This window comes from Tetrao urogallus, assembly GCF_951394365.1.
Source record: "Tetrao urogallus genome assembly, chromosome: 12".
Lineage (NCBI taxonomy): Eukaryota > Metazoa > Chordata > Aves > Galliformes > Phasianidae > Tetrao > Tetrao urogallus.
In genome coordinates, this window is record NC_136825.1 from 1,396,803 (window position 1) to 1,418,997 (window position 22,195).

The following is a 22,195-nucleotide window of genomic DNA, read 5'->3' on the forward strand; positions in this document are numbered from 1 at the left end:
GATGGGGTGGGATGGGATTGGAACTGGATGGGATGAGTATGGGGTAGGATGGGATGGGGATGGGATGAAGATGGGTACTAGCACCCCCTCCAAAAAATGGCTGCATTGGATGAGCACGTGCCCACTGCAGTGCCCAAAATGTAAGACCCATGGGATGCAATCACCCCTTTTGTGTTCAGTGAATGTTATTATTTTGCTCACGGGTTACCGCTGTGGCTTCCTCTGACCTTGGTTTCCCACCCGGGGGTGGTCCCATACTTCCCCCTGTGTCACACAGAGGGGACATTGTGCCACAGCTGCTGCTGGGGGTTTCTCGCTTCCCCTCGCACTCTTGCTCTGAGTGTTGGGGCAGAGGGAGCAGCTCCCGCTTCTCCTTTAGTGGGGGGAAGTTTCTGCTCAGCACCAAACGTGCAGTTCTGACTCAGAAAGAGAGTGCCTGGGAGTGCCGCGATGCCCCACAGGGTGGACAGGGAGCAGGACCCCGGGATCCCCCGCGTGGGGCAGACCCAGTGCCCAGGGCTGGGGCATTCCCCATGCAGCTGCTGGGCAGCTGTGCGCCATTCTCCTGCTAGAGAAAGCCCTGAGCTGCAGGTGACGTGGAGGATGTGGGGCTGCAGCTGGTGGGGATTTTCCTCACAGGCCCCAGAAGCCTCCAGCTCTGACTCAGCGCCCCAGGGCGCTCCCCAGGACCAACCTCTGCCATGCAACCCCTGCGTGCCTTCAGTACGACCCCCGCCGTGGGGTCCTGAGGATGTCGAGCCCAGCTGGCCCTAGAGAACATTAAAGGGGATGAGGCAAGATCCTGAAACGGGGCTGCAAAACCCTCCAGCCTCAGCACCGTGCCTCTAAGCCTCCATGATCTGCTCACTCCATCCTATCCTGGGGTTGGGGGACAGAGCTGCCCCAGAGCATCACTGGGATGTAAGATGCAGCATGCATGCGAATATAGGAACGCATCGCCTGGGTGCTGTGCCCCGTTCAGCCTGGCTGGGTGCTGTCTGGCTTCTCTGTGGTCCTTTGGCCCCGTGCTGGGGCTTCCCCGTGTCCCCAGCAGCACAGAGCCACGTGCGCTGTCCCCTGGGACCCCCAGCATCTCACTGTCAGCCCTTCCAGCAGAGATGCTGAGGAGCACTGACCCCTCACAGCCCCCTCCCTGCCTGCACTCCCCTTTCTCTTCCTGTCCCCCCATGGCTGTGGGTTGGGGGAACGGAGTGGGAGCCCCGGGAGCCATCTGTGGGAGCCCAGGTGGCCGCCGAGACGCACCATCTGCTGAGCCACCTTCGGGGACCGTGCTGGCGCTGCTGTATTTTTAGGACGTGTTTCCTTCCCTCCCACCTGCAGCCTTTCGGTTTTCTAACAAGTTGTTTCTCTTGCTTGTGGCTGCTCTGACGGAGAGCCCCAGCCCCAGGGCAGGGGGTGGGCTGGGGGTGCACCCAACCGGGGGCCACCCTGTGCACAGGGCAGGCAAGGCACACACCGAGCAAGCACCAGGACAGCAGCAGGCAAGGGACGTCCCATGCCCGTCATTCCTGTGCAAAGAGCTCAGTGCTTTGCAGGGCTGCAGCCAGAGGGACGAGCCCCTGGGGTTGCAGCATGCAGTGATCAGCTGCACGGGGCTGCAGCATGCTGTGCTGGGTTGCAGCACGCTGTGCAGCTCCCATCTACACGCCGCATGGCTCTGCTGCTCCTGCCGTGCCACAGTGCGCTGTGCATCATCCTGCATCGTGCCAGCCGTGCCGTGCCGTGCAGCTGCCCATGCCAAGGCTGCATTTTGCCAGCTGTGCCACACTGTGCCGCGCCGTTCTGACCGTGCTGTGCTTCACTGTCTGTACCACGCTGCGTCTCAATGGCAATGCCACGCTGCGCCGTGCTGCCCGTGCCGAGCTGCAGCGTGCCCACCCTGAGGAAGTGAAGCCGGCACAAAGGGGAAGTTGTTGGAAAGTCAGACCGGAATGGCTGATACGGAAGGCAGAGCTGGGCTTGGTCGCAGATGGTTCCTGTTGGGGAAGGACACGGGCGCAGCTGCCCGGCCTCCCCCCACCCGCCTCATTATCGCTGCCCGGCAGCTGTTCACCTTCCCCATCGCCATGGGATACGGCGCTGCTGCCGCTGCGGGCCCGGCGCTCACACGAGCGGCCGTGGCAGAGGGGCAGGCACCGTACGGGCAGGACGCCCCGCACTGCACCACGCGGCACTGAGCCCCGAGGCGCGCAGCCTGCCCGGCGTGGCTCCTGCAGTGACACAGAGCCGTGCAGGAGCGAGCTGGCTGTGCCACGCACTGCTGGCACCGCACTGCTGCGATGCCCGGGGGCACCTCCAGGCTTGACGGGCACCCGTTCGGCAGGACCGGCCCAGGTAAGAGCGAGGTGGATGAGGGGAGATGGGGGCTGTGGCTGACCCACGTGCCTGTGTCGTTGGTGATGGTGATTCATTCCTATGTCACCGGGCTGGGCAGGGGTGGGTATACTATGGGGTGTCCCCATGGGGGTGGTGGCAGTGAGAGGGCATTGCTGAGCCTGCAGCATTGTGGCAGGAGAAGGCACGAGGACCTGTTTGCTGTCAGCCCCGCAATTTACCTTTCTGTAATGAGCAATCAGCTGCGGTTATGTCCCATCTGTGGAGTTTGAGCTCTCAGTTTGCCCGGTGATTTCTGTCAGCATTGGGTCAGCAGCCCACGTGCTGCTCAGGAGCACGTTCCCACACTCACTGCCATGGCAGTGGGGTCAGGCCTGGCCCCGTGGCTCTCCAGGTGCTCCTTGCAGCATGGCAGCACCAGGATCGGCTGCAGGGGCTGTGGGTCCCCATTTGCTGTGCTGTGCACCCCCCCCCAGCCCCATATCTGGGCACCCGCTGGGCTGTGCCGGGCGCGGGAAGGAAAGCGGCTGCCGGCTGAGTCACCGGCGTTTGTCTGCCCTGAGTGAACAATGCTGGCCCTCTGCCTTGCTTCCCCTCGCTCACCCCTTTTCCTGGCGGTAGCGAGCTCTGCAGCACCGTGCACTGGGGCACAGCACCAGGCACTGGGGCACAGCACCATGCACTGGGGCACAGCACCATGCACTGGGCACAGCACCAGGCACTGGGGCACAGCACCAGGCACTGGGCACAGCACCAGGCACTGGGGCACAGCACCAGGCACTGGGCACAGCACCATGCACTATGCATGGAACCATGCACCAAATGCAACACCATGCACTGGGCACAGCACTCTGCACTTGGAACAGAACCACACACCATGCACAGAAGCATGCGCCAAGTGTAGAGCCATGCAGTGAGAGCAGCACCGTGCACCATGCACCGGACACAGCACCATGCACTAGGAACAGAACCATGCACCATGCATGGAACCGTGCACCAGCTGCAGCACCACGCACCAGGTGCAGCTCCCAGTTGAGGCACAGACCCTCCAGATGCCAAGGGCTGGGGGTGTCCCCTCTCTGGGAGCAGCAGGGACCACAGGCCCAGCTAGAGATGCTGAGCATGTGCTCTGCCCTGGCACATGCTGGGTGCTGCCCGCAGAGCCCCAACGCTCGGTGCATCGCAGGGCCGATAACGCAGGGCTGACCAGAAGGGTGCAGCGAGCAGAGCCGTGCAGATTGCTGCTGCCTGGCGGAGCTGCCAGTTGGAGGCTTGGCAAGAGAAATGTTTGTTGTGTTGGCCAAATATCTCAGCAAACTTCCTGATTTGCTTGAGGCCAGCCAGGCGGCGATAGGGCTGGTGGGGCCGTTGCTGCTCCTCACTGCGGTGTCGGCGGACGGAGCTGTTATCTCGGATGCGCAGCGGGCAGGGAAGAGGTAGGGAAAGGGAAATGAAATACAACAGAGTTGGCACATTTTTCTCTGGTGATAAGGAGCCCTGCTTTCAGCCTGGGAACCTGGAAACGACGCAGGTGGATGGAGGCTTCTGCACCGTCCACCACTGCTGCAGCATCTGGACCTTGTAATGCAACTCAGAGCTGCTGGGTGGCTCTGCTGTGAGCCCGGGGCTGCCCATGGTACGGCACAGCATGGCATGGCATGGCACGGCAAAGTGCTGCTGTGCTGCCCCAGAGCAGGCTGCACTGGACCAACTCTTCCTATCGATTTTGCAGGGACCTGAGTTGTTGGAAGCGCAGTGCAAACTAATTAAGTCCCCATCATTAACAGGCTGCAGCAGTTTGGCAAGCAGAAGTGGGGCTGCGGTGCTGCAGTGGCACTGAGAGACGGACCTTAAGGCACAGAGAAGCTGCAAACACAGCCCCAGCAGCTTGGAGGCTCAGTGCACACAGAGGGACGGTGGCACATCCTGGACTCCCAGTGTCTGAGCCACGCTGTGCTCTTCAGTGCGGGACAATAAGCAGCAGGGCCTGGCTTCCACGGGAGCACTCCCAAGCAGCAACGAATCTGTCCAGCCCAGCAGCAGGGGAAGGCAAGCACAGCCAGAGCAGAGCCCCATCCCTCAGCAGTGCTGGCGACAGCCGCTTCCTGCACAGCAGATGTCCCTGCAGCGGATGCAGCTGCGGCGGGCGATAGCCAGCAGGGTGAGCTGCCGCCTCCAGCCGCTGGCTGCCCACCAGCCCTTATCTCCCTTGTGCCACCCCTGCCCACTCCGTCCATGGGAAGATGGGCTCCAGCCCCAACCGCTCAAAGGAGAGCACTGAGGGCTGCAGAGCAGCTCCTGCAACGTGTCCAGGGATGGATCTGGGAGCTGAGGTTAAAGCAGTCCCCCACTCTGTGCACTGAGGTGGTGGGGCTGTGCATTGCCCAGCGCTGGCTGCACGGTCCCGTGCTGCAGGGAGGCACCTGGTGATGCTCAGCCCCATGAGGTGTTCAGCCCTTTGGAGGCAGCAGGTTGGATGGGGGAACCCAGACGGGCAGGCAGACGCGCGGGGTGACACCGGAAACCTGAGGGCACAGCTCAGTGCCTTCGCCCCCAGATGAGCCCCAGCATGGGGCGACTCAAGGAGCGGGGAGGGGAAGGCGTGAGGAAAGCAGCACCGAGAGCTGTTTTATAAAGCTTGGGGCTTGGGATTGCAACCCTCTGCAGCCTGAAGAGCAATGGGCTCTCACTGTTGGGCTCGGAGATCCCAAAGCTGTGCCACGGGGATCCCTTTGCCTGGGGCAGCTCCTCGACGGCTCCCCAAGCCCTGTGCAGAAGGACACCCCTCCTCCATCCCCAAACTGAGCCAGAAATGATACGTCCTGGTGCCACCATCGCTCGTGCATGGGACCACTGGAGCACTGCTGTAGGGATGATGCTCGGAGGTGGGAGACGCCATCTCCCCAAACAAAGAGCCAATATGCGCACGCTGAGCCATCAATTAGCGGTGACACAACAGACACAAAGCCCCAAAGTCGTTATAGAAGGTTCCAGCCCCTCTGGGAATCCACGAGGGCGGTGGGGCCCATCCTGCCCAGCCCCAGATTTGCAGGGGAAGGATTCCAGTGCTGTGCTGGACAGATCCTGGCTATCATTCCCTTGCAGGAGCTTATCTGCCAGCTCAGCTGCTTGCCGTGCTGCTCTCCCATTGCTGCAGAGCTGGGGGAGGGGGGGGTGGCTGTGTTGTCCCCATGCACCGACCCATGGGATGCACACGTGGCCTTGGGAGTGCTGGGCTGGGGGGAGGGTTGGGGGGGGGGGGCACGAAGGGGTTAACAAGGGGAAGTTTGCTCCCTCTCAGCCGTGATTTAAACCAGACCGAAAGGTTCTGTCATCCATCACACTAACAGCCAGATCGTTGTGTTTTAAAGTGTCTGTAATTGCAGCGATGCTGAGAGCGGGAGGGAGATAAAGGCTGGGGAGATGCGGGGTGGGGGGGGGGGGGCACAGGGCTGGGAGCTCTGCCCCTGCTGGGTGGGGATGCTGCCTCCCTACTGGGTGCTGCCGCATTTGACAGCATCCACCAACAGCACAGGTTCCCCCATGATGGGCGCAGGGTTTGGGGCAAAACCCAAAGGTTTTATGCTCCAAATATTGCCTTTATCTCACGGCGACCGCATCACCGCCGCCCCCTCCCTGTGTGCTGGGGGGACAGCAGGTGACATCTTGCCCTGGTGAGGAGGTGGCCGTGGTCCCTCTATCCCAGCAGCCGGAGCCACGTGCCGGCACGCCGACAGGGCATTATTAACATTCAGCCGAAGCCCTCGGAATGAAGCAGGCTGACACAAATGTTTATTTTCGCAGCGGTGAATTATGACTTCAATAGAGCCAAATTACAGGGCTGTGTGTGCCGAATGGAAACACGGCGGCCTCTGGCACCCAAACGGCACCGGGTGGCACATGAACCAGGAATTGGGAAGGTGGGGGCTTTTCCCAGCAAGTCGCCAGGGATGGGGGGGGGGGGGGTTGGGACAGTGCAGGGCGGGCTGTGCTCATGGCTGTCACCAGCAGGCACTTACCTGTGGGTCCTGCAGCGAATCCAGCAGCTTGCAGGGCATCCCCGTGGCCTGCTCCTTGCTCTCCCGCTGCAAAGAGCGGTGGTAGAAACCAGAGCATCACCGGGGAGCACTTTAGGAATGGCTAGGTGCTCCACCATGCGTGCACCATGTGCCCAAAAGCACCCACGCTGCTGCGTTTGCGTGTGCCAGACTGGGCTGCTGCTGCTGCTGCTGCACTGCGGGGCTGTGCTGCTCAGCCCCAGGGCTCCTGGGGAAACCCAGTGCTGGGAGCTGCAGTGTGAGGGTGGGCAGAGGGGCAACGCAAACGGGATTGCTGCATGCAGGTACACAGCAGCAGGAGCCTGAGGGGAGAGGGATGCTGCCCAGGCTGGCTTGAGGGGCTGGGATGTCCCAACTTGCAACTGGATGTGGTGCAGTGGGAGCCTGGCACACAGCAGCCGTACAGCGGTCATCAGTGGCCATGCAGAGGTCATTTAGTGGCCATGCAATGGTCATTTAGTGGCCGTGCAGTGGTCACAGAGTGACACAGCTGTGCTGTGGCCACACCATGACCATGCAATGCCCAGGGCAGTGTCTGTGCAGCAGCTGTGCAGCTGTCCCACAGCGTCGGTGCCACGCAGCACTGGGCAGCAGTTGTGCAGTGCTGGTGATGCTCTGCCTGGCAGCACTGCCACCATCCCCAGTGCCCGTGCTGTGGGAAGAGGCGAGGATGACTGATGCAAGAAGCATACAGGCACTGCACGCAGCAACTTGCAGAGGGAGGCAGCTGCCAAGCAGAGCGATTACGCAAAGAGGCAGGGCTTCACTCGCAGGGAAATTAGCAGGGCTTGCGTTACCCGCTGCACAAGCCAGCAACAACATTGTAGTAGGACTCGGGGAGGGAGGGACACCCTTAATGTTGCCCCCCACTGCAGGCACAGGGCGCACAGCAGCACCCAGGCATGCAGGAAGGCTGTGCTGAGCACTGAGGTGGGCAGAGAGCTCCATACCCTCCTTATGTGCGCAGCTGGCCCCAGGGAGCCTGGCCAAAGAGGTGTGGGGTGGTGGCACCCCATGGCCAAGCGGGAGTGGGTGCATGGGTTGGGGGTGCACAGATGTTGTGGCTGCGTGTGTGGCAGCTCCCACTGCAACCTGGGCATCCCTGGGGCAGCAGGGGAAGGAAGCAAAGCAACCTCAACACCAGCCCCTCGCAGCCCCCAGCCCTTGGATGCCCCTTGCCAGCCTCCAGCCCCACGCACACATCTCCCATTGCCATGCAAACCCTCACCCCAGCCCCTTGCATCTTCTCAGAACACGTGCAGCCCCCAACCCAAACCTTCCCTCTCAGCTCTGCAGAACCCTGAACCTTTTTGCAGACTCCAGCTCTCTGCAGTCTGGAGGTCGAGAGGGGAAAGAGGCAAGACTCCTAATCCTGGGCAACCCACCCGCTTCTGTGCGAGACCCCACGGGTTCCGTGCACCCTACGCAGCCCCCCCGACCCCGCGCACCCCTGCGCAAACCCCCGGTCCCTGCACCCCGCATCCCTCCGCTCCCGCGCTCCCCTCCATCTTCGCGCTCCCCCCGCCCGGATCCCCCCCGCATCCCCCCCCCACTCCCCGTTCGGGCGGCGGTGGCGGTGCCGGCGTGGGGCGCCCCCTAGCGGCGGCGGCGGCGGCGACGCCGGCTGTAAGGCAGCGGCGCGGGCGGGCGGCGCTCACTCCGGGGCGGGCGGCGGCGGCTGCGGGCGCTGCGGGCGGCCCATCCCCGCACGGGAGCGCGGCCGCGGGACTCCGTGGCCGCTGCACGGCGCCGGGGGATGGGCCGGAGGGCAGAGCGCAGGGGGCGAAGGGCCCCGAGGATTTGAGCGGTTTCTCCGCTCCCCAAGCGGCGTTCTTCCCGCCGTCCGTCCGTCACCCCCCCCCCCCCGCCGGGGGCAGCGCCCCGACCCCCGGGCTGGCGGCTCCCGGCGGTTCCGGGAGCGGGGGGCAGGTGCCGGGGGGAGCCGCCGCCGTCTCGGGGCCGCTCTCCGCCCGCCTCGGCCTTAACGGGGCCGCGGGGCCGCCGGGGGCCGCCGCCGGTTCTCCCCGCGGTCTCCGCCTCGGGACGTACCTCCTCGGGACGGTGAGTGCCGGGGAGCGGGGCGGGGGTCGGGGCCGCTCCCGGTGCGCGGGGCTCGGGCTGCCGTCGGTGCCGCGGAGCGCTCCCGGAGCGCGGCACTCGGGATCTCTGCCGGTCTTGGAGAAGCCCCCGGTGCGCGGGGGGACGGGAACGGTGCGGTGCCCGGTGCGGTTCCTCGCCCTGCGGAGCCGCGTCCGTGCGCTGCGGGGCTGCGGGGCGCTCCCCCGGGGCGGGGCGCGGTGCGGAGACCGCTGCTCGGTCGGCGTCCGCGTTCCGCTCCCGTCGTTCGGCTGCGGGCAGAGCGCAGCCGTGAGCCCCGCACCGCCCCGAGCTGCCCGCGCGGCTGCGGGAGGCGTTGCTGCAAAACTCGGCGGGCGCGGAGCTCTGTGCCCCGCCGGTGGATTTGGCCGCAGGAGGAGGGCGCGGGGTGGCACCGGTGGACGGCCGCCCCGCACCGCCCCGCACCGCTCCGATCCCGCGGCCCCGTACCGCTTCTACGCGCCTTTCGCTGCAGGTTTTGGGGTTTTTTTTTTTTTGTATTTTTGGGGGTTTTTTCGCTCTTAGCCGAGGAAAAAAAAAAAACCAACAACTTTGCAACTTCCCTTCGGTGTCACGGAGCCGCCGCCGCTTCATTTTGTTTTCTTAATTTGGGGTCACGTGCGCCTTGACAGTGCCTTTGAATCTGAGCGATGGTTTCGTCTCCAGCTCAGAAGGAGCTCCGCAGCTCTTCCCTCCGTTGTTTTCCCTCTGTTCGGGAACAAAGAGAGAATTTTTCTTCTTTTTTTTCCCTTTTCCTCCACCTTTAACTGAAAGGAATCTCAATTCCCCGCTCCTTTGTCGAGCGACTCGAGGACCGATCGCCGCCGTTTGGCTCCGGGAGCGGAGATGCTGCAGAGCCGTCCGGGAATCACACAGCGGGCACGGAGCAGCAGCGGGGGGCAGCGCTGAGAGCCCCGGCAGCCGCAGCCCCGCAGTGCCGCTTGGGTGAGGATCCGCACCTCCAGAACCCCGAGTTTGGGGGCCGCGTCGGTTTGGGTTGAGCGAAGCGCTGGGGCTGCGTTTCCCTCCGTGTGCCGGGGGAGGCGAGGGGGGCACGTTCTGTTTCGTAAATGCGCGCATAGGGAGGAGGAGGCGGAATGTTTTCCTATGGGTGCTGCCGTGGGGCTGGGTGCCGGTGTGCGGTGAGGCCTCGTGTGGGTGCGGGGTTTGATTTGTTGAGGAGTTAGAGGGTGGAGGATGCAAAAATGCAGCGGTGCCGTGCTTGGCCCCGGTGCTGCGTGCGCCGCGTGGGTCGGGGGCTCGGGGCACTGGCAGCTCGGGGTGGGCTGTGCTGTGCTGCGCTGTGTGCGCCCTTAGCTTCACTGTGACGAGTGGTCGGCTCCACTCAGCTCACGCTCAGAGCCCCACAGGGCTGCCCTGGGTGCTGTAGGACTCCGGGAGAAGAGGAGCCCACGGCACAAGTTGGGCACAGCTACCGGCACTGATTCAGCCCCTGGCCGGACGGCTGCAGCTGCGGCACAGGCGCGGTTTGAGCGGCTCAGGGCCTGATTCTGCAGGCAGCACCGGGAGCTCGGTGCAAAACTGGAGCTTCCAAAGCGCTGGGATGGAGGCTGAGCTGGCGGTGCTGCCCGGGTCGGGGCTTATTTTTGGATTTCCTGGTGCTTGTTTGCTGCCTCTCCTCCCAGCCCTCTCGGCCTCCCCAGGGGCAGCCCCACCTTGACGAGCCCGCAGCTTCCCTTCGGAAGATGCTGACCAACATTTCCAGAAAGCATCCAAAGGATTTCCTGTTTATTTTGCAAAATTCTCATTAATATTTTTCTTTTTTTTCCTGCCCTTATTGCATTAAATCTCACACGGGTGAAATTGCCTTGAGATGGAGCCTGCGGTTAAAGAGAGACAAAGAGTTGGAGACGCAGCAGCCCGGTGGCTGTGGGGGTGCTTTGCTGGGCCCCCCCCCCAGAGCCATCCCCATCCCGGTGCTTGTAGGGCCACGTGTGCCACTTGTAGGGACGAGGCCGCCCTTGGACACTGCAGAAAAGACAGCACAGAGCGTTTTAACCTGAGGCCTGATACTGTGCCCCCATGGTGTGCCCACAGCCGCGGCACAGGGACGTGGCCATTGCGTGGGGACGTTGGTCTGTGCTGTGCCCAGACCCCTGGCCCTGGAATATGGCCATGGCACGGGGATGTGGCCCCATGGTGTGTCTGTGGGCACTGTATGGGGATTTGGCCCCGCAGTGTGCCAGTATGTGCTGCACGAGGATGTGGCCACGGCAGGGGGATGTGGCCCCATGATGTGCCCTTACCCACAGCACTGGGCCGTTGCACAGGGATGGGGTTTGCAGCCGTGGACGCCTCCTTTCTGGGCAATGCTTTGCAGAGCTCAGCCCCACACGTGCCCACGCTGGTGCTGTTTGCTCGCGGTGTTTAGAGAGTCTGTTTAAATCCCAGGTGCACACACAGCTGGGGAACGGCACGGGGTGGGGGGGAGAGGGGGGGGGGGGGTGCCACGTCCTCCTGCAAACTGCTGGTGGTGGGGCACGGCACCGGGCAGTGGGGCAGGCTCCGTCCCGTGCTCCCCCAGCGCTGGATGGGTCGGGTTTGCAGCTGGAGAAGCGCAGGGACAACGGGATCCCGCTCGGTCCCACGCTGAGTCACGCGCTCCGGCGCTCAGTCCCGAGACGCTTTTCCAGGCAAAGGCTGAAACGCACAAAATGTTCGACTTGTAAAATATGTAGCGTGAGAAAATAGCCTTTTCTGCTCTCCTCCTCGCCGCCGCCGCTCCCCCTGCCCCATCTGCTCGCTTGGAACGCCGCCCGAAGCCCGGGGCGGGGGGGGGGAAGGGGGGGGGTGAGACCGCGAGAGCGATGCAGCTGACGGCACGGGGGTCACCGGTGATCAGCGCCGCGCTGGGGAGCCGTGCCACCCCGCATCCATCACAGGGGCTGCGTCGGGTCCGTGGGGATGATGCACGGCGAAAGCGTCCTCCTTCCTCCTTGCGTGCGTCTGCCGGCGTCTCTCCCCGCTCCGGGTGCGTTGCAGGGGGGGATGCGGCCGTTCCCAGGGCACGGGGAGGAGGGGGGGGGGTTTGGAGCGGGGCGTCACGGGGAGGCCATGGGAAATACCCTACGAGGAACCCGGGAGGGAGCCGAAATCCCCGGAGCTGGCGACGAGCCATTGTTTTCACCAGCCACCTTAATCCATCATTATCTGGGCATATTTCGGATCCTTGCCAAGAGCAAGGTGGGAAGGGGGGGCTGCGAGCATGCTTTCCCTATTCCCCTGCCATCCTTTTTGCTGCCTGTGTGTAATTAACAGAGTAATTAAAAACAGGATGAGTTAATTGGTATTCATTTATGTGGCAGATGTTTTTAATTGAGATACGAAACAATTTACCTGTTTACATAAACAATAGCAAATGAAGGCTTGTAAAACAGAGAGGGCTTTTTCTTGTAGGGTTGGGGTTTTTCTTTTTTCCTTTTTAATTTTTTTTTGTAAGGAAAATCAAAATGCCCTCCTTCCCTCCTTCCCTCTCACCCTCATTGCGTTGGCTGGGAGCTGTGGTTGGGTTGGATCAGTTTGGGTTTCAGGGAGAAGCACCCAGGGATTGTGGGCACCCCGTGGTGCTGGGCTGGTGCAGCCAGGCTGGGGGCTGCCCTGGGGGCTCCTCACTTTCAATCTGTCAGCCCAGAGCAGTTCATCCCCACCCTGCCTCTGTTCTGGGATCCCATTGCAATCTCAGTAAAACCCTTTTGGATGTGGGGTAGCTCTTTGGTCAGCAGCATCCTTCCAGCACCGTGATGCTCCGTGTCCTCACCGGTGTCACCCCGTGGTCACGGTGTCCCCAGGGTGGGACTTTTCCCCATGCTTGGGCTGTGTTCTAGAGCTGATGGCAGCACTGGGGAAGGTTTGGCTTGGTGAGCATCCCTGTGAGCATCCCCATGAGCATCCCCACAGGCATCCCCATAGCCTCGGTCGCGTGACCCCAGCTGCTCCCTGAGGGATGCTCAGCACCCCCACCACCATGTTCTGTAGCAGGAAGGCAGCAGGGTGGCTGTGCCCCCACCTCCCCACGTGCGTTCCCCCGACCCCTGCCCGCTCGCACACGTGGAGCTGCCGCCGGCTCAGCGCTGCCCTAACGCACTCCAGATGGAGCGGCTCCGGCCCTCGCAGTCCTATCTGGGAGTTGTTCTTGGCCCCCGTGGCACCAGCAGCTGAGCAGCAGGAATGCTTTCCTTTGTTTGGGAGGCAGCCTGGCTTCGGGAGACGTCGCCTCCAGCATCTGGATTTCATTTGTGGCCATTTGGAGAGCATGAAAGATGCTGTTCTTTTAATTCCCTTTTAACCCCTTTGTCGCCGACGGCTCTCTGGACCAGCTCCGTGCTGGGGGATGCAGAGGGGCTGCAACCACCCCGTGTGCTGTGCAGCCCCTGTGGGTACGGCCCTGCTGTCCTTGTCCCCAGCTGCCCCATTGAGCAGAGGGACAGCTGCATCGCACGATGCTTGCAGTGGTGGCACAGCCGTCAGCCAGTGGGGACCGTGCCCAGCCCAGCGTGCTGGGGGTTAAAACCCTGCGGTGTGACAAATGGGGTTTGGGGGCATGGGGGTCCGGCATCCCATTCCCAGGGGGGAGGCAGGGCGGGGTGCGGCGGCGGAGCAAAGACTAATCCTTTTATTTTTATATTATTACTTATTCATCTGGGCTGCGCTGAGCCTAATGGAAACCAGATGTAGGAAAACAGACACAGCCCCAAGCGGCTGGGACAAATTACCCCAAAGGAAAAAAAAAAAAAAAAAGAAAAGAAAAAAGAATAAGAAAACTGGGGGGGGGGGGAAAAATTCCAGCGGAGGTTGAGCGGCGCTGGGGAAACGCTGCCACGTTTGGGGGCAGAGTGTGAGCACCGCCTGGTGACCCCTGGGAGGGCCAGAGGGACACGTGGCAGGCTGTGGGATGCTGTCACTGCAGGGGCATTGGGGGGCAGAGGTTGGGGTGTGCAGAGGGAGAGACGGCGTCCCGCCGTGGCCCCGTGGGGACACTGCATTGCTTTGGGTGTTTCTGGGCTCCAGTGCTGAGCAACGCCACATTTTGGGGCCGCCTCTTGCTCCCGTGCTCACGCGGTGGTGTTTGGACTGCGAACACAGCAGGGAAAATTTATGGCTTGGAGGAGGAGGGGGGAAGAAAAGGAAAGAAATCACACGCCCAGATGCAGCGGTTCCGCGGGTGTTTGTTCAGCTTCGTGGAAAATCTCCTCCCGGTGGGGAGCGTGGAACAGCCGTGTTGGCGCTGCGATTCTCCGGCGTGGGGACAGGGCTGGATGGGGACAGGGCTGGATGGACACCCTGTGCCAGAACGGGTGTTGCTGGACTCGGTGCCGTCTCCAGGGCCGCCCCCTGAACCCCTCATCTCACCCTGTTTGCCCTCAGGGCTGGGTGCTGCTCTGCTGTCAGATGCACCACGTGTCCGCGCCCCGTCCCACCGCCCCGCACAGTGCGCCAGGTGCCGTGCCCCACACTCCCACCCCGCTGTGGGGTCCGGACGCATCCCAGAAAGGTCCCCGTTGTGCCCTACCCACCCAGGTGCCGCTCACCACCCGCCCTGTCCCCGCAGACCCCGCCGCACCACGGGCTGCCACCATGCCCGACTCGCCGGCCGACGTCAAGACGCAGCCCAGGTCCACGCCGCCCAACATGCCGCCGCCGCCGCCCGCCGTCACGCAGGGAGCCACGCGTCACCCCTCCTTCACACCCAGCACCAGTGAGTATGGGGATGGGGATTGTGTTGGGGACGGGTGGCAAAGTTGGGCTTGCACCGTGTTGGGGTGTGCGGCGTCCTCGTGCCATCCATGTGCCAGAGTAGGGATTGAGGCCGCGTGCGCTCTGCCCATTCCTGGAGAGACGCTTGGGGGGTGGGGATGTCCAGGTCCAGGTCTCTCTCCTGCCATGTGGTCACCAAATAGGAGCAGCACCGGTGCAGAACTGCCGCAGGGTGCTGGGACAGTGTCACGGCCCCACATGGTGGGGCTCCTCCTGTCTGTGTCCGGGTCACAGCGTGCTGCCATCAGGGTCTCTAGCTGGGGGGAGCCCCGGCCGCACCAGTGCTGTGTGCACTCATCGTGTGCCTGCAGGCCTCACACTCAGCTTGGTCCCAACACCGATGGTGCAGCCCTGGGATACTGATGGGCAGCTCGGGTGGGCAGGGGATGAGGCAGTCCCTGCCACCAGGGCTGCTGTGGCTTGGCTGAGGTCTCTCTCTAAGCACATGCATGCCTGTACCTCCTTCTTGCATAGAAACCCCATCAGGGATGAAACAGTCCCAAAACGACACCCCAACACCAGCCCTGCTCCCAACCAGATGTCCTCTAATTAGAAATCAGATTGTGCCCGTCTGTGCTCTGAGGGGTTTTGCTTTTTCCCCCTTCCGCAGGGGCCAGCTGTGGGCATCTCCATCCCATGGGTATGGGTGCCCTGCCACCGCCCTGGCCCTTCTTTGGGGCAGCGTTTTGACTTGTTCTCAGCCTCGTGGAAGTTTTGCCAGGGACCCAACGGGGCAGTGAAGCACCCTCTGAGCTCCAATGGGTCGCACGGAGCTGTGCCCGTGGTGCTGTGCCCAAACCAGGCCCCCCCGGGCTGAGAGCTGCCCCTCTGCTCTCTCATCACAGCGTGTTTTATTTTGCTTGCAGATCGAGACGCTGTCCCTCCGACGTTTCTTCCTCGCGGCCGTTTTCATGGTTGCTTGAAATGGTCGATGGTCTGTCTCTGTAAGTAAAGTGAAGCACACGCTCTCATGAGAGACCTGAGGTGCAGCACCACCCCCGGCCCCTCTCCTTGCCCCCGTCCCAAAGATGCACACCCCATCCCCATGCCAACCAAGGGACACGTGTGGCAGCTAACTTAGGAACGCACCTGTCACGGGAATAAAAGCAGTTGTGGCCCCAGGGTTATTTTAGGCCCCTCTTTAGTGCTGCAGGGCACTGCGAGGTCAGTGCATGCGTGGGGCATGGCCGTGCTGCCCGGCACTGCGGGATGTGAGCGGGGCACTGGGTGCTGCCCCCAGCCCGGTGCTCTGTGCCCCAAAGGGACCCCAGCCCGTGGTACCCACAGGATGCTCAGAGCTCCCCATCCCTGACCTCTCCTCTCCTCTCCTCTCCTCTCCTCTCCTCTCCTCTCCTCTCCTCTCCTCTCCTCTCCTCTCCTCTCCTCTCCTCTCCTCTCCTCTCCTCTCCTCTCCTCTCCTCTCCTCTCCTCTCCTCTCCTCTCCTCTCCTCTCCTCTCCTCTCCTCTCCTCTCCTCTCCTCTCCTCTCCTCTCGCAGTGATGAACGGCAGCAGCCACTCGCCCACCGCCATCAATGGGGCTCCATCCACCCCCAATGGGTTCAGCAACGGGCCGGCCACCTCCTCCAGCGCCTCGCTGTCCACCCACCAGCTCCCACCAGCCTGTGGAGCCCGGCAGCTCAGCAAACTCAAGCGGTTCCTCACCACCCTGCAGCAGTTTGGCAATGACATCTCGCCTGAGATTGGGGAGCGGGTGCGCACCCTCGTCCTGGGGCTCGTGGTACGTGCGTGGGGAGCGGCGAGGGCTGCCCTCCCTGTGTCTGTTTGGGATGGAGACGATGGGTGGAGATGATGCTCAGTCTTTAGTGTTAGGCTAGATGTTAGGAGACACGGGCTGAAAGGAGAGGTTGTGGGTGCGCCATGCTTGGAAGTGCCCAAGGCCAGCTTGGATGGGACTTTGGGCATCCTGATCTGGTGGGTGCAACTGCATGCATGGCAGGGAGCTGGAACTGGGTGGGCTCTAAGGTCCCATCCAACCCAACGCAACACAACCCATTTTGTCATTCTATGGGCTTGTGATCTTTAAGATCCCTTCCAACCCAGCTGTTATGGCTGTGTGATCCTCTTGGTCTCTTCCAACCCAACTCAACACATTCTATCGTTCTGTGGCTCTGTGGTCTTTAAGGTCCCTCCAACTTTACCTTTTCCATGGCTCTATGATCTCTTCCCATTCAAACCAACCCATTCTATGGTTCTTTGGTTCTACAATATGGTTAAATGGCAAGAAGGGGCCCCTTGGTGCTGCAGCACCTTAAGTTAAGTGGATAAACGGAGATAAAAGGAGGCACCTCACAGGTTCTGCAGAGCAAAGGGTTCCCCTGGAGCAGCGTGGGGGGCTGAGCGGGTTCTTTCCCCACAGAACTCCACGCTGACCATCGAGGAGTTTCACGCCAAGCTGCAGGAGGCCACCAACTTCCCACTGCGGCCCTTTGTCATCCCCTTCCTGAAGGTGGGTGCCCCGTGTGTCCCCTCCCATGGCGCGGGGTGAGGACCGTCTGCAAACCATTTGCAATTCATTCAAAAAATCCCCTTTTTGGACATTTCCTTTCATTATTTTGTTTTTCCGCTGCGGGGGGATTCGCCCATCGCTGCCTTTCCTGGCAGATGTTCCGGCCCTGTAAACTGGGGTGATGCTGAACCCATGCCCTCTCCCCACTCGTGTGTTCTTTGCTGCCCCACAGGGAGCTGCTGGGGGGGACAGCAGAGCATCCCCAAGGCCGGCACCCTGCTCCCAGCTGCTCCCACCCTGGGCTCCAGCTGCTTCCCATTACCCTAAGTGCAAGCAGCCGGGCGCGGCGTGCTTCCCAGACTCTGGATTTTTTGGTTGGTTGGTTGGTTGTTTTTTTTGGGGGGGGGGATTGTTCCCCCAGCCAGGGAAAAGGGCGGTGTGCGTCTCTGCCTCGCGCTAACGTGTCGGACAGATGGGGGTTTGGCTGCAGATCAGCTGCCTGAAGAGAAAAGCAGAGCTGGCAGCCGGAGCACCTGGCTTACATGTGTTCCTGCTGCTCCGCCGCCGCTGCTCTGAGAGCTATGAGGATGGGGGTGGCTGCTTTTGGGGCGGCTTTCGGGGCACCACGATGGGGTCTGGACTTTTGCTCCACACCTTCTCCCTCCAGGCCAATCTGCCCCTGCTGCAGCGTGAGCTGCTGCACTGCGCCCGCATGGCCAAGCAGAGCCCGGCGCAGTACCTGGCGCAGCACGAGCAGCTGCTGCTGGATGCCAACGCCTCCTCACCCATCGACTCCTCCGAGCTGCTCCTGGAGGTCAGCGAGAGTGGCAAGAGGAGGACACCAGACAGGTGAGGATATGGTTTAGTAGGGATATATCCGTACCGCCCCACACGGTCAGGGGTGCCAAAGGGGTTGACGGTTCTGGATGAGGTAGCCTGGGATAGGGTGCGTGGTTTGGGATGGAGGTGCGTGGATCGGGGTCTGGTGCTCAGTCCAGCGTAAGGTTGCAGGATTTGCATGTGCTGCACGGTCCAGAATGTGGGTGTGGGATCTGAAAGGTGGAGCAGAGTCCAGGGTGGAGGTGTGCAGTCAGGGATGGGCTGCGTGTCCAGGATGTGGTGCGCAGTCTGAGATGAAGTTGTGCAGTCCGGAATGTGGGATGTGTTCTGGGATGTGATGCGTGGTCCAGGATACAGCGCACAGTCTGCAGTGGGGTGCATGGCCTGAGAAGGGCTGGGTGGCTTGCAGGCCAGGATGGTGGGGGGAACAAGTGCAACGTGGGTTGGTGTGTAGTCAGGGGTGCGAAATGGGTACCCGTGTGAAGGGCTGTGCACGGATGCTTGGAGACCCCACGGGGACCCCATGGGAACCAACATCCTCTCCCCTCTCACCCTCCCAGGACCAAAGAGAACGGTTTGGACCGCGACCCCCTGCACCCCGAGCACCTCAGCAAGCGGCCGTGCACCATGAGCCCGGCGCAGCGCTACAGCCCCAGCAACGGGCTGAGCCACCCCCCCAACGGGCTGCCCCCCCCCCCCGGCCCCCCACCCCAGCACTACCGCCTGGAGGACATGGCCATGGCACACCACTATCGCGACACCTACCGCCACGCCGACCCCCGCGAGCGCCCACGGCCCGGTGAGCTCAGCTCCCTGCTTTGGGTGGATGTGTGGGGCTGGGAGGGATGCGGAGCTGACTCCACCCCCCCCCCCCCCCAACCTCATGCTTGGTTTGCAGCTGTGCACGGGGCGCGCCAGGAGGAGGTGATCGACCACCGGCTCACCGACAGGGAGTGGGCAGAGGAGTGGAAGCACCTCAACAACGTACGTAGAGCCCCCTGCCCGCCTCCAGCTCCCACCGTGTCCCCCCTATGGCCTTTTTCCCCGAGCGTCTTTTGCTCCCAAGGCCCAAATCCCACCCTTGCACCCAGCATCGCGGCCTCCCAGCCCCGCTGTTCCCCCCTGCAGCTGCTAAACTGCATCATGGACATGGTGGAGAAGACGCGGCGGTCGCTGACGGTGCTGCGGCGGTGCCAGGAGGCCGACCGTGAGGAGCTCAACCACTGGATCCGCCGCTACAGCGACGCCGAGGACATGAAGAAAGGCAGCCCCCCCTCCGCCCGGCCCCACAACAGCTCCTCCAGCTCCGAGGCACCCCAGTTAGGTATTGGCCTGGGGGGCTGCACCCTCTCCGGGATGCTCGTGCCGTTCCCCCAGCACCGGGTTGGGACGGAAGGGGGTGGCTGCTGCTAACGTGTCCCCTCCTGACGTTGCTCCTTTGTAGATGCGCACCGGGATTTTGCACCGCGGCCGCTCTCAGGGTACATGCCTGAGGAGATCTGGAGGAAGGCTGGTGAGTGTGGTCCCTCTGCATCCCCTCCTCATACCCACGGGGCCGGAGGGAGCCGGGAGCCCCCGAGGTGCCCACCCACCCTGCCACGCTGCCCACCTCCCTTCCAGAAGAAGCCGTGAATGAGGTGAAGCGGCAGGCCATGTCCGAGCTGCAGAAAGCCGTGTCGGATGCTGAGCGCAAAGCCCACGAGCTGATCACCACTGAGCGTGCCAAGATGGAGCGGGCGCTGGCTGAGGCCAAGCGGCAGGCATCCGAGGATGCCCTCACAGTCATCAACCAGCAGGAGGACTCCAGTGAGGTGGGACGGGATGCGATGTGGGACCCACATCTGTGCGTGCCAGTGGCACCCCGGGGTGGTGGCAGCAGTGCTGTCAGGATGGGAAGGAAAGGGGATTTGGGGAGGAGAAGGGGGCACTATGTGAGGTTGGGGTGCGTGATCCTATGTGACGGTGTGCAGTGCAGGATGGAGGTGCGAAGCTGGGGATGGGGTGCAGAATCCAGGATAGGATGTGTGGTCTGGGATGGAGTGAATGGTCCAGAATGGAGGCATGATACAGAGTGGGGGTGCACAGGAATGGAGTGGGAGTCCAGGAATGATGCATGGTCCAGAATCAGGGAGCACAGTTGGATGGCGTGTGTGGCCCAGGATAGGGTGCTCAGTCTGAGGTGAGGATGCATGGTCAAGAGTGGGGTGTATGGTCCAGGGTGGGGTGTATGGTCCAGGATGGAGTGTATGGTCCAGAGTGGGGTGTATGGTCTGGGATGAGGGCCTGCAGTCTGGTGGAGCATTCATAGTCCAGAAAGCGGTGTATGGTTTGGGATGTGGTGCTTGATGCAGGGAACAGACTGCAGGATGGATAGAATGCATGGGCTGAGATAGGGTGCGTAGTCCAAGACCATGGGAATACAGTCAAGGATGGGGTATGTGGTCCAGGATGGAGTGTGCAGTCTGAGATGAGGTTGCACAGTCCAGAACGGGGGTGCACGCTCTGGGATGGGGTGTGTGGTCCAGGAATAGGGTTCATGATCCAGGATGAGGTGTGTGGTGTAGGAGCAACAGTTCACACACTATAAGGGTGGATGTTGTGGTTGTCATTTGTGCAGACATCAGCTCTTCCACAAAACATTCACAGCAAGTGAGCATAAGACAAGGATATTACAAAGGATGAGTTTGAGCACATGTACCAGACCATAAGGGAGACCTTATTGCTCTCTTCCAATATCTGAAAGGTGCTTACAGCGAGAGCGGGGTTGGTCTCTTCTCACTGGTGACAGGTGACAGGCTGAGGGGAAATGGCCTTAAGTTGCACCAGGGTAGGTTTAGGTTGAGTCACCATCCCTGAATGTGTTTAAAAACCACATGTGTTTAAAAACCACAATGTGTTAAAAAACCTGAATGGCTCAGGGACATGATTTAACGGAGGGTTGTTAGGGTAGTTTGGTTACGTTGTGGTTGGACTCGATGATCTTTAAGGTCTTTTCCAACCTGAGTGATTCTATGATTCTATGATTCTGTGATTCTATGATTCTATGATTCTATGATTCTATGACTTGGTGCACAGTTCGGAAGGAGGTTGCATGAATTGGGGTGTGGGGCACGGCCCAGAACGCAGATGCGCAGTTCATGGATCCATGGATTCATGGTCCAGGAGTGCAGGGCACGGTGCAGGAGCAGGGAGCACAGCCTGGGATGGGATGGGGCTGGGCTGGGTCGGCCTCCCCCCGTCCCCCAGCACTGACTTGTCCCCTTGCTGTCCCCTCAGAGCTGCTGGAACTGCGGGCGCAAAGCGAGCGAAACCTGCAGCGGCTGCAACACCGCCCGCTACTGCGGCTCCTTCTGCCAGCACAAGGATTGGGAGAAGCACCACCACGTCTGCGGGCAGACTCTGCAAGGGCTGCCGGCCCCCTCCGTCCCCACAGGCGTGGGGCAGCCCGAGGCGGTGCCCCCCATGGCCAGCAGCCCCAGCGACGCCGGCTCGGCGGGCGCATCTCGTGCCGGCACACCGGGGACCCCGGCGCCACTGGAGAGCGCATCGCGCTGAGCGCGGACTGACGCCCATGGCAGCTCTCTGCTCCCACACTGGGTGACCTCCGAACCGACCTCGAGCTCTCAGATAATCCTCACGGATCCTCAAACTGGGCTTTACGTGGAGTTAAGGCAACTACCCATCGTTCTCTGTTCTCTCTTCGGTCTTTGTTTTTTGGCCTTTTTTTGGTTGCTTTTTTTTTTTCCCCCGTCCTTTGGGCTGTTCCTCGCTACCCGGTGGCTTTTGGCATTTTTTTCTATCCATTTTTCTTTTTTTTTTTTTTCCCTCGTTTCTGGATGAGGAGCTCACTCACAGGAAGAGGAAGAAGATTTGTTTCTTCATCTTCATCTCTTTTTTTTTTTTTTGTAAAAAAAAAAAAATAAAGAAAATAAAAACAAACACGTCGGACTCTTTGGCTTTAAGTAAGAAATTGTAAAAAAAAAAATAAAAAAAATAAAAAAAAAGGAAAATCCCAAAAAGCAGACACCGCTGAGCCCAATGGAAGCTCACCTGTAACTACCTTGCTAGCTAGCCAAGAACAGACCAGACCCACCTCTGCTCCAAAGGAAATCCAAAAACCAGACAGATCCAAACGTCTCTCCACTGCCAAAGTTCGTTTCGTTCCGTTGCTGCCCGCTCCGACGCTGCCCCGTCCTCACAGCTCCGCTCCCGGAAGGACGGACGGACGCACCGCGGGTTGGAAGAGTTTCTATTACCATAAAGCAAAAAAAAAAGAAACAAAAAGATTTTTTTTTTTTTTTTTTTTAAGAAAACGACGAAACAAAAAGCAAAAAAAAAAAAAAAAAAAGAACAACAACAAAAAAAAACCCAAACAAACAAAATGACCCGACAAAAGAAAGACGCAGCGCCTCCCCACGTGGCACTGGGGGGGGAGCGGGGACGCGATGCAGCCCTACCTCTGCCCAACGCCGGAGATGGGAATGGCGCAAGGGATGGAGCCGTCTGCGCCCAGCCTGCTCCCTGCATTGGATATTTTGGGGTTGAATGCAACGATTTCCAGGAGGGAAGGAGAAAAAGAAAGCAAGCAGCACCTCCCCCAGG

General features: G+C 61.3%; 1 protein-coding gene across 2 annotated transcripts; it reads left to right on the plus strand.

Moving 5' to 3' along the window:
• Positions 1 to 2,300: 2,300 nt before the first annotated feature.
• On the plus strand, positions 2,301 to 21,148 carry CBFA2T3 (CBFA2/RUNX1 partner transcriptional co-repressor 3; the record flags this gene model as incomplete). Of its 2 annotated transcripts, XM_079541415.1 has the most annotated exons (12): positions 2,301 to 2,355; positions 14,080 to 14,226; positions 15,152 to 15,229; positions 15,783 to 16,024; positions 16,664 to 16,753; positions 17,421 to 17,602; positions 18,154 to 18,392; positions 18,492 to 18,577; positions 18,722 to 18,917; positions 19,038 to 19,106; positions 19,214 to 19,404; positions 20,870 to 21,148. In XM_079541415.1, 12 exons carry the CDS (start codon positions 2,301 to 2,303, stop codon positions 21,146 to 21,148), a joined length of 1,854 nt encoding a protein of 617 aa, XP_079397541.1. The 2 variants fall into 2 exon arrangements, with proteins under 2 accessions (XP_079397541.1, XP_079397542.1); XM_079541416.1 differs by lacking the exon at positions 15,152 to 15,229.
• Between the last annotated feature and the right edge of the window lie 1,047 nt (positions 21,149 to 22,195).